This window comes from Tasmannia lanceolata, unplaced genomic scaffold (genome assembly GCF_043159265.1).
Source record: "Tasmannia lanceolata isolate RefF3 unplaced genomic scaffold, GAP_Taslan_0.1 ptg000054l, whole genome shotgun sequence".
In the NCBI taxonomy this organism is placed as follows: Eukaryota; Viridiplantae; Streptophyta; class Magnoliopsida; order Canellales; family Winteraceae; genus Tasmannia; species Tasmannia lanceolata.
In genome coordinates this window covers 67,501-79,210 of record NW_027518731.1, presented here as the reverse complement: position 1 = coordinate 79,210, position 11,710 = coordinate 67,501, and the positions used below count along the sequence as shown (strand labels likewise).

Genomic DNA, 11,710 nt, shown 5'->3' with positions numbered 1-11,710 from the left:
GCTCCTAGAAACCGAACAAAAATATTTTCTAGTGATCTTGGTTTGTGCACACACTTCACATCTGTCAAATCTAATCGATGTATCTAAAGGTATATTATAAGTTTTAGCAAGTTTGATCATTTTCCTATAGTTCACATGTCCCAATCTAGTGTGTAACAACTTAGGATCAATGAAAGTGGAACTAACCCGACTAAAAGTTTCATTTGCTAAACTCACACTACAAGAAAAGTGACATTACACCGACGCTTTTAGTGATCGTCACCGATGCTACTGTGCCTAAAAGTATTTACCGACGTTTCTTGCAAACCGTTGGTGTTCTCATTTATACCGGCATTTATGAACGTCATTAAAAAACGAAAACAAAACGTTGGTGTTTAGCTTATCACCGACGTTTTAATTAAACCGTTGGTGTATGCATATTTACCGACGTTTTGTGACCATCGGTGAATATAACAAAAAATGTCGGTGTATAATTACCGGCGGCCACGTCCATCAGTAAGAGAACCATAAGGGTTGTACTTATCAGAATTATCGATGTTTAGTTGACCGTCGGTATAAGAATTACTGATGTTTTATTGACCGTCGGTATAATTACCAACGGTCATAATACCGACGGTCATAACCGTCGTTAAATGCCCTTTGAAGGGCCGAGTCTCACTATACAGCGACGTCACATGACCGTCGATGAATCTTTTTGTATTTTTTTTAAAAAAATATTGTTTTGTTTCCTCCCCAAATTTGGGTACATTTACACTACAAACCACTTGTTTACATAAAGTTACAAACAACCACATAAATATATCAACATCCACAACCTGTTTGGATACACAACCATTACATTATGCACAACCTGTTTACAAGTAACAACATCCACAAAGCCAAATTAATAGAACTTGTACACACATCCACAAAAATACATCCACATCTCACATGAACTGAAGAAAAGTATACATCCACGTCTCACATGAACTGAAGAAAATTATACATCCACATGAGTTAATCTCCTGTATACTCAACATCACAACAGCTGTATAATAAATCCACATGAATCCATGACTGGGGATCTACACTGGGCCAAAGCCTACAATTCTTGCTCCAACTCATCCTTAAAAATATACCAAAACACTAACATAAAGGCTGTCTAGGCTTGGTAATATATGTTATTCCCAAGCAAGTAAGCATCACACCCATAAACTTCCAAAAATCCACACCCTACACCAGCCTCCTCCACTGTCAAATCTGTGTCATGAAGACAAAATCATATGTAACCAAAAGCTCCATGCTTGCCAATGATCACAATAGAAAAATATATTTATTTCGTCACCAACAATGTACTAAGTCATAACTATCACCTAGTTTCACATGCAACTAAGGATATAAACACAAGAGGAGTAGAGAATAGGCACCTCAATAATATGATCCAAAGCCCCACTGCCAAAGTATCTACTACCACTGAAGCTGCTTCTAGAATACAATGAGGAATAAGAGCCACTGCTAACCTGTAATAGAAGAGAATAAATAAATAAACTGCAAATAAGGGAGGAATAACTAAATAAACTATGTATGGCTAGTATAGCAAATAGGAACTGCAATTCAACATTTGAACCCAGACGCATACATTAGGCCCAAGTGACAGGTAATTTATTGATTGTTATGAAAATAGAAGGTTATCTTTTATCAAACAGTTATCACAAAGGAAAGAACAAGGTGAGTTTATCTCATTATCAAAACTTGGCAGTGCAAATATCAGTAGCCTTAATAAAATGAGGTAGTGTGCACGTAATACCAAAAAACAAGAGAAGAAAATTCAAGATCTTTCCTATTAATTGTGTTGATTTGTGAACAAGTCTGGAACATTACAACATTACAAATGTGTGTGACACAACAAATTTTCTTAGAAATGGAATGGTCTTGTCATATAGGAACTATTACTCCCATCGAATTTTCATTGGAGTTCCTCTATTTTCTGGATCTTACTTTATGTTTTAGTGCTTGTTTGAGGTAGAGATTCTGAAAACATGAAACTTCATGCTTATTTTCAGGCATAAAAGTGCATGACTACGTTTCTGGATTGAAGTGTGTGCCTTGCCGTGGTTGAATCTGAAGCGATGTGCCCTGGTTGAGATGGCAATAAATTGCCAGGAAGGAAATCTTCTTGAATATGAAATAGAAATGAGAATTGATAACATTTTAACTTTAGTTAATTTAAGATGAGCAAAGGCCAATATTTAGTTTTGGGTTGTCACTTGGGAACCATTAATAGGCGCCTTTTGTACTTCAGAGTTTTAGACTCATTCTTTTTGGTGACCCGAGAAAGGATCGTACGATTTCTATAGCCCAGATAGAAATTTAAGAAAGGGACTGCAAATTGTATTCATCACATAATCTACTTTTAAGTTTTAACACTGCTTGATCAATACTGAACCATACAGACTAATGCATGTTGTCATGCTAACTTACAAAATCTAAAATTGGTGGATTAGTTGATGCCGTCGAGAAAAACTACTGCCAATTTAATTTAGTAATTATGAATGATATATAGCTATGGAGGTCAATATGCTAAGCAATATTCCGGTTTGAGTAACAATTATGTATGCAAGGATTTACTATCAGCAGGCACAAAAATTTGTATCAGTTTATAAGCAATGCAATTATGTATAAAATGAATATGGCTAGAAGATAGACACCTAGACAATTCTAATACAAGGTTAACGATGGGTACAATTTCCTACTTCACAAGCAACCTTGCATCAATGATAGATGTGGTTGTTATTTATATTAAGTAGATAATTTTACAAGACAGTAATGCTCTTGAATAAGAGCAATATTACAATACTACAACAATCATAGAATTACAAACGCTATTATTACATAGGAAACATTCTTCAGTTTTTTCGGTGTAATTAGCCATTGACTCACACGTTCATTATTCAAAACTCATCAAATCTTCGAGTTAATTACACTTTCTATCACTAAATGTCTATTCATGAAGTGGGATATCAGCAAGATCCTCTCTGTAGGGAACTTCATCCATTCCATGGTCCTCAATGGCTCCATTAAAGTCGTCTTTCTCCATTTGGGTTTGAGCAGAAGATTCAAGATGAGGAGGTTTGTCAACGAAGGTGACAACTTTGTCTTTCCTAAAGGTTAAATAAAGTATAAAAACAATGTAGATTGCCATGACAGGAAACACAATTATGATGATGATAACGTTGGCCGCCTTGGGGAGGCTACTGTGGATGAGCCAGCCAACAAAAGCAGTGCTCAAATAATAGACATTGATACCGACGAAGGATATGCCAATCATCCAAGCGGTCACAATGAGCTGTATAGATCAAAGCCAATAGAACTGAGTCAGAACACGTAAAATTCGACAATATTTTTCTAAAATATTCAAGTTTCAACCACATTACTACTCGTTGAGTCAACTCTTGACAGAAAGAACCCACAAGTTTTATTTAGTGTTAAATGATTCACTATGCCATAACTTTGATCCTTTTCACTTTAAAATGTGAGAAATAAATTGATATAGAAAATTTGCTCAATCAATAGCCTATGGATAATGTTAAAGACGAATAATGGTAATAATTCAAAACTCAATGCCAGACAAGGTTATCGATCAGATGACTTAAGAATCTCCATATCAGGATAATTTTAGAGCCATAGGCAATTGATATCATTACTGCAAGGTTTTGATATATCCGCAGAAGCTTCCCATATATATATATTCTTGCAATATATATTTTGATATATTGCAGTGCTGATATCGAGACAAATTATTGAATAAATTGTTAGTGAGTGTCTTGTTTCCTATAATCTTTATTTGTAAATCATGAAGTGATCTACCCTACATGCACTTGATTTGGTATTGAAAGCACGAAAGCATGATTTATAGCATGTGTATTAGAAAAAGTGATGGGTCAAGTATGGTCTTATTGGTTGTTGATTTCACTTGTGAACTATGGAAGTGTTTATCCTATGTGTACACAACCGAGTATTGAGCATGATAGTATGTTTACATCGAACTATGAATCAGATATGATCGTACTATTTCCATAAGTGATGGCTTGTCCAAGTTTTTATGGAATTGTTAGGTTCGTGTGGACCAAGGTGGTACAATTGATTTTTATGAGGGAAAAATAACCATGATTTCAGAATTTTATTCTTATGTTACCCATTTGATCCATCTATTATGGGACACTTGTCCACTCTTTGAGCGTTAGCACATTCCTTATATGTTCAAATCAGGAGGACTAAGATTTTTTTTTATGATGTCATAGGGTATCCCCTCCGCAATTTTTAGGGCACGAGGAATAGATTTGGAGACGAGGAATAGGGAATGGGCCGATCAAGGATTTAAATTAGTCTTGACATTATTAGATTCATTTAGTTTATATTCAGTATTGATAGAGACAGATTTATTGAGCTGGTTATTCTTTATTGGTTAAACCTCATGGGAGGTTGTTTACTTTTAGAGATAATTGGGCACCTTTTATGGTTAAATGGATTTGGAAATTTAGTTGCTCTGAATACTGATTATGTTGACATGGGCTACTATGGTTGATTAGCCTTGCATGCCCCTGTGGTGTGGCTTGGGTATGCAGCGTTGTCCCAGACCCCGGTTTGAGGTGTGACAACTCTCATGAAAGTCATCCGCGAAATGGCTTCTGCGATGGTTTCTAGCAAATCCCATTGTGTGTGTGTGTGCGCGCGTGAGATACCCACTGTCACATTAAGAAAACAGCAACAACAACCAGGGCTTTCTCATTTGGGGTTGAGGATTGTGTAGTACAAACTCACATAAATTGAGTTCTTGTGTGGTCCCATCTTGGTTCGACCGCTACTGAGCTTGAGAAGGGGGATGAGAGCAAATGGAAGCTCAAATGCCAGTACCATCTGTTTATGTGAAGAAAAGGGTTAGTGTAAAAGCAGGAAAATTAGCCAATGTGAAAATCAACTTTAGTGTGTTTTAAGTCATAGAATAAAGAGATGCCGAGGAGATGATGATTAGCTGGCCGCCACCCGATGGTCCACTGATGATGGACACAATGAGGCTTGGAACAATGGCCATGCTCCGTGTCATAAGGTTCCGCAACCATGGTCTCATCTTGATATTTAAGAAACCCTGTTTTTAATTTTAATTTTTGACAAAAAAAGTGATCAATGAGTAAGATTATAAGACTTTTGAGAAATTATATGGTGCCCGACCGTGAAGTCATGTGTGGGTGGTAGAACAAAAGTACCACCCTTGATATTTGATCCAACAGCATCCTCTTAAAAAGTGAGCTAATGTTGGATCAAACATCAAGGGCGGTACCACCTGCACAGTATTTCTAGGGCGGCCACCATATAAAAATTCAAGATTTTTTTCGTAGTTACAGACAAATTGCACCCAAAACACAATATATATGAATGATTATCAGTCAATCCTCTCACATGCATAATAAATTGCCCTGCGTAAGTGCCTGCAACGGCGGAGCTCTGTCCAGAAGCTAGCAGAGCTATGCCGTACACTATAGAACTCAATTTTCCCAACACATTCTGCAAAGATAAAAATGAAATAAAAGTAATAAGTTAAAATAAATTAATATATGAGATTTCAGTGTTGGGTAATCTTATAAAGCGTTGGATCTTCTTATAAAGACCTTCTTATTAGGTTTTCTTCCTTCATTAATAACATTAAAGCTCCGTTTCTTTCACGTAAAATGGTAGGTAAAACAAATTTTATGCTCGTTTTTTAGTGTAAAATGGATGTAAAATTTATTTTTACTCCCATTTTACTTCGAAAGAAACGGAGCCAAAAAGAAGAAATTTTTTTTTTGTAAAATCAAACAAGTTTTGCCTCACCTTGAGCAAGAAAGCTGCGGAATCGAGCGTGAGATTTTGACAACTAATAGCATCCTCGGGTGTGATATCTTTCGCATAGCAGATAGCGGCAGTAACAGAAAGCATAGCCACATTGATGAGTAAGGCTACGACTACAGCAAAGCCGCTCTCCCAAAAAAAGTACTTACATGCGTTCTAAAATCACAAGTGAAACTCTAGTGTCATTCAGTTGGAATTGCATCTAATCTTGGTTCTTTTTTTACACCACAAGGCTCATTAAAATGGGTATAAAACAAATTTTATGCCCAAAATGCACGAAATTTCATCATCTGACTATAGAGTTTGAACTCAAAATACATGTTGAATTTTAAAAACATTGAAATTAAATCTTTTTAATTATTTCCTTTGTGGACTTACATTGATCCCCTTAGCAGATTGCGGCACCTTCCTTGAAAGAACAAGAGCAGAATGCAAAAAAAGGTTGTGCCTGTGGTTAGAAAAAAAGAATTGTCGTACCAAAAGAGGAATGATAGAACGAATAATAAAACACACACACAGGAAATGTTATGAGCACTACTATATTTTGATGATCGCACTCCTCACTTTATTAAATGTACGGTATGGATATCACTATAGGATGATCCAAACCGTCCATTAGATGGGCCACAGCTTAAATAGGTTGTGCCGCAAAAATCATTTCCATATGTTAATCCTAACCTTGTGATCTGAATGTTAGAGGGTTGATCCTAAGCCTCTATAGATTGGAGGGTTAGGATCAACCTATGGAAATAGTTTTTGGGGCACACCCTATTTAGGCTGTGGCCCATCTAATGGACGATTGGATCATCCTATGGTGTGGGCCATACCGTACTTTTAATAAAGTGAGGAGTGCCCTCATCAAAATACAGCAGTGCTGATAACATTTCCCTATATATATATATATATATATATATATATATATATATATATATATGAGGAAAGTGTTTCTAGTCCGGCCGACTAGAGATCATTCTCTAGTCCACCACCCAAAAACACATGGGTCCCACATATTTGGGTGATCTAAAGCATTCATTTGATAGGCCTCATCATAGATAGGATGTCCACAAAAATTATATATATATATATATGAGAAAAGTGTTTCTAGTCCGGCCGACTAGAGATCATTCTCTAGTCCGCCACCCAAAAACACATGGGTCCCACATATTTGGGTGATCTAAAGCATTCATTTGATAGGCCACATCATAGATGGGATGTCCACAAAAATTCAGCCTCATAGGATCTTCTTAACCCTTCGATTTGTGGAGTTAAAAAATGGACAGATTTGTGGCGGTTTATAGCCGTCCATTTTAAGCTCCACAAATCATAGGGTTGGGATGATCCTATGAAGCTAATTTCTTGTGGACACCGTCTCTATGTCAAGGCTCATCAAATGAATGCTTTGCATCACCCAAATATGTGGGACCCATGTGTTTTTGGGTGGCGGACTAGAGATGACATATTTGGGTGATCTAAAGCATTCATTTGATAGGCCTCATCATAGATAGGATGTCCACAAAAATTCAGCTTCATAGGATCTTCTTAACCCTTTGATTTGTGGAGTTAAAAAATGGACAGATTTGTGGTGGTTTATAGCCGTCCATTTTAAAAAAAGTATATATATATATATATATATATATATATATGAGGAATAAGATTGTGCGTAATGCGATCTGAGAGTGGGTCTGCTTTTTCAACCTAAAACCGAACCCAAAAACCATGATTAATTTCTAAGAGAAATTATATGATGCCTGACCGTCAAGTCCCGTGAAGGTGGTACTTCAAAAGTACCACCCTTGATATTTGATCCAACAGCATGGGTGGTACCGTTTTGACAGTACTTCAAGGTCGGGGCATCATATAAAAACTCGATTTCTAAACTTGGCCCAAGTTATTTTCAGGTCAGGTCAATGCACATGGGGGTAAAACTACCTGACCCAAGTTGCAACCCTGGGAGATGATATTAATGACTTCTAGTTGTCATTCTCAAGCAAATGAAATATGGTTTTTATAATTCACTAAAATATCATCAAAACAAGGGAGCGTAGGTTTTTAGTAAAATAATTATGTTGTGTCATTCTCCAAAGAAGGGAGTACAAATATCATCGTTAGATATAGGAAAATGATACAAGAACAACTATGTTTTAATAATTCCACAAACCTAGTTTGTCTAATCTTTTTTAATTGGCTAGTGAGGGCTTTTCGGGAAATGTAATAGCCTTTGACAGCTCTTGCTCTTTAAACAATAGAAGACAAGATGGGTTAGGCCATCCGCCTTGTACGATGGACGCTAGCAAATCCCATACACATGAGGAAATCAAGATTCACACGTGCCCTTGCAAAAAACAAAAGGAGGTAAATGGGTGCCTCCATCGGTCACTTTTCAAATACCTTCCTTCTGCCATGGATGCTAGCAAATACCATATACAAATGAGGAAATCAAGATTCACATGTGCCCTTGCAAAAAAAAAAAGGAGGTACAGCGTGCCTCCATTGGACACTTTTAATTTATGCCAGCTATGACCGTACTCTTCTGTGCCATCTTAAATAGAAAGTGACCAATGGGTGCGCCCCCTGTGAATCTAGCATTCCACCTCTTTTGTTGTTGTTTCACTAAATTGAAGTCATGTTGTTGAAAAAAACAAAAAAAAAAGGGAGTAAAAATGCAGCCATTTTAAGAAAAGTCAAACAAAAGGGGTGAAAATACTTTTCTGTGCCATCTTAAATAGAAAGTAAAAATGTTGATCTTGTATACTTTTGTCAGATAGCGCATATGGTGAGGGTCCCAATCCGAACAGACATGCCATTCGGAGGATACGGACCCAAATGCTAGTCGTTAGGGAAAACGCCTAATAACTAAGTTGTAGACTAAAGCAATTTTACAACGAATAGAGCCATAGCTTAAAGCAAGGGTTTAAATTTTAATAATTGGACAATTTTATGCACATGATCTTGTGCGTGTATTTTTTTTTAAATATGTTGAGACGCCCTTGTTGGATGACCAAAAGCCTTAATTTGTTGGGCCAGATGGTAGATAGGGTTTTACTCAAAAAATCAAATGCATATGATGTTCATAAGGCTATGATCTATAGCGGGACGACACCATATATAACCTCCACAGAAAGGAGAGCTAGGATCATGAGATGATCTCCAGGCAAAACTTATTTATGTTGGGACCCAACAATTGAATGGGTTGGATATTCGAACAACGTTAGCCACACCATTTTTTAATATCTAGTTGGAGCTGTCATAATTAATCTCTTATCTCTTATTGCTCAGACCAAGAAGTAGGACTGGCACTGATCCTATACTGATAATTTATTCTCTCTTATTTTTAGTACTTAACCAAAAAATTGAGTAATATAACATACAAGAGAGTACCTTCTTGGAAACGTTGCTTAAAGTGCATTTTGGTGAATATCAATCAACGATATTCAAAGTACATGCTATATGAAAGTACATACTGTATGTAGGTACATAGGAACTTTCTTCAGTGGAATTAGTTGTGGTACACAAAACAACCATTGACAATCACATTCTTGATTCAGAATTCATCAAATCTTCAACTTGATCACAGGTTCTATCACTCAATGTCTATTCGGGAAGTGGGATATCGGCAAGATCCTCCCTGTAGGGAACTTCATCCATTCCATGGTCATCAGTGGCACCATCGAAGGCGCCTTTCTCCATTTTGGTTTGCGCAGAAGACTCAAGATGAGGAGTTGTTTCTACAAAGGCGACGACTTTTTCTTTCCTAAAGGTTAGGTAAAGTATAGCAAGAATGTAGATAGCCATGAGAGGAAACACAATTATGCCGATGAAAATGTTGGCCACCTTGTGGAGGCTGTTGCCGATGAGCCAGCCGACAAAAGAAGTGCTCAAAAAATAGACATTGATACCGATGAAGCATGCACCAAGGATCCAAGCGATCACAATGATCTGTACACATCAAAGGCAATAGAACTGAGTCAGAACAAGTAAAATTTCCCTATTTGTTTTTCTAAAATGTTCAAGTTTCAACCACATTTCCTGTTGACAGAAAGAACCGACATTTTCTATTTAGTGTTGAACGATTCACAGTGGCATAACTTTGATCCCTTTCACTTTAAAATGTGAGAAATTAGTTGAAATAGAAATTTGCTTAAGTTTTTATTGAATAACATTCCACTCGTTCAAGTTGACTCGACTCCACCCGCTTCAAGTTCTTGAGCTATGGTTTCAAGCACTGCTAAAAAGAGAATAGTAATGGATTCAACAAGGGCCAAGATTCACTCTTTTCAGACAATCATGACCGTTCAATCAATAGCCGATGGATAATGTTAAAGAAGAATACTTTTTTTGATCCATGTGCCCAAAAATGTACTTTTTTTAATGTAATTTTCCCAAATCAAAGTATTGGTTATACACAAGTTGTGATGTGGAGGCAACTCTTCGGCAAGGTTTAAAATTTCGGTTTCATTACCGGTTTCGGACCGTGAAATTTTGAAATTTCTACCGAAAATTTCGGTCGAAATCTGGTACTTGACCCGAAACTAACATTTTATTCAATATTAAATTTCGGCCGAAATTACGGTGAAAATATTAAATTAATATTAAAAAAACATATTTTTTGGGTCAAATTTTGGAAAAACCGAAATTTCGACCGAAATTCCAAAATTTCGACCGAAATAAATGACAGTTTCGGTTTTGATGCATTTCGGTGTCGGTAATTTAAAACCATGTTCTTGGGTATGCTTCTCGATTATAAAAGCGGTTTCCCTGTCCTTACTCATACACAAACATGGGATTTGCTAGGGTCCACCGCAGAAGGCATTTTGCGTTTGGGCTGTTGCATGTGAGATAGGGGTGGCAACGGGGCGGGTCGGGGCCGGATGTTGGGGTCCCCTTCCCCTTCCCCTCTGCGGGGAATTTCCCCCCTCCCCTTCCCCTTCCCCTCTGCGGGGATGGTGGGGAATCCCCCTCCCCTCCCCGCGGGGAATATCTAATCCCCTTCCCCTTCCCCTTCCCCTTCCCCTCCCCGCATCCTTCGGGGACAAAATCCCCGCCCCGCCCCCTCTTTGGAACCCAATCAAACCAGCAAACAGAGCTTCTTTCTTCTACGTCCATTACAGACAATATTGTGATGAATGCTATGATTCTATTCATGTGATCAACAAACAGATGGACAAAATCAGAAATGCATGGATGAGACAACAAACATAAATAACAACAGGACCTCATCTTTCAGCAATTTTCTGCATAAATTATGAAATGATAAATAGGAAATGAGCACCAGGATTACCTTCATTAACAGACAGCCAATGTGCAAAAAGTAACTATTTCAGTAGTCACAATGAACTTTAAAAGTCCATAAGTGGGCGCTCACACACGCAAAATAATGTTCATTAGTTCATTCTGTATAGCATGTTAACCCCCAGATGAGCATGAGAAATGAGAATGGAGAAGAGAACAAAATCAACAAATGACTTATTTCTTTAACTGCAATTCAGTCTAGTGCTGACATGAAACAAATTTCTAGTAGCTAAATTTTTCTTGTTGAAAATTAAAACCTGCAATCCAACCCTAAAATTTTGTTGGCACTACGATTTTTTGATAATTGCATACACTCAGCGTCTCAGGCTCTCAGCTTGTCTTTATTATTTCAACATCTGTGAAAATGTTATTATAGTTCCCAAAATGCTCTCAGAAGCTAATTAAAAGGAAAAGACAAGCAAAGTTTATGTTTGGGGGAAGCTTGTAGCCGATCCACAGAGTTTCTAGTAGTTTTCCTTAAAAAAAACACTTAAAAATTTACAAAAAATGGCATTGATTAGCGGGGCGTAGCGGGGCGGGTCGGGGTGGGGCGGGG

The 11,710-nt window shown here is 37.3% G+C and overlaps 2 protein-coding genes across 2 annotated transcripts in view; both read right to left on the bottom strand.

The window, feature by feature from the left end:
* Positions 1–2,980: 2,980 nt before the first annotated feature.
* Positions 2,981–8,267, bottom strand: LOC143864895 (metal transporter Nramp6.2-like). Its single transcript, XM_077375764.1, has 7 exons — positions 8,254–8,267; positions 6,244–6,313; positions 5,848–6,021; positions 5,437–5,541; positions 4,994–5,125; positions 4,801–4,896; positions 2,981–3,325 (listed from the first exon to the last, which is right to left on the bottom strand). The coding sequence occupies exons 1-7, from the start codon at positions 8,265–8,267 to the stop codon at positions 2,981–2,983; spliced, it is 936 nt and encodes a 311-aa protein (XP_077231879.1).
* Positions 8,268–9,349: 1,082 nt separating this feature from the next.
* Positions 9,350–11,710, bottom strand: part of LOC143864754 (metal transporter Nramp7.2-like) — a 14,801-nt gene continuing 12,440 nt past the window's right edge. Inside the window, exon 13 of the mRNA XM_077375559.1 lies at positions 9,350–9,801. Within this exon, the coding sequence (XP_077231674.1) occupies positions 9,457–9,801 (345 nt within the window). The 3' untranslated portion in view covers positions 9,350–9,456. The remainder of the gene's footprint in view (positions 9,802–11,710) is intronic.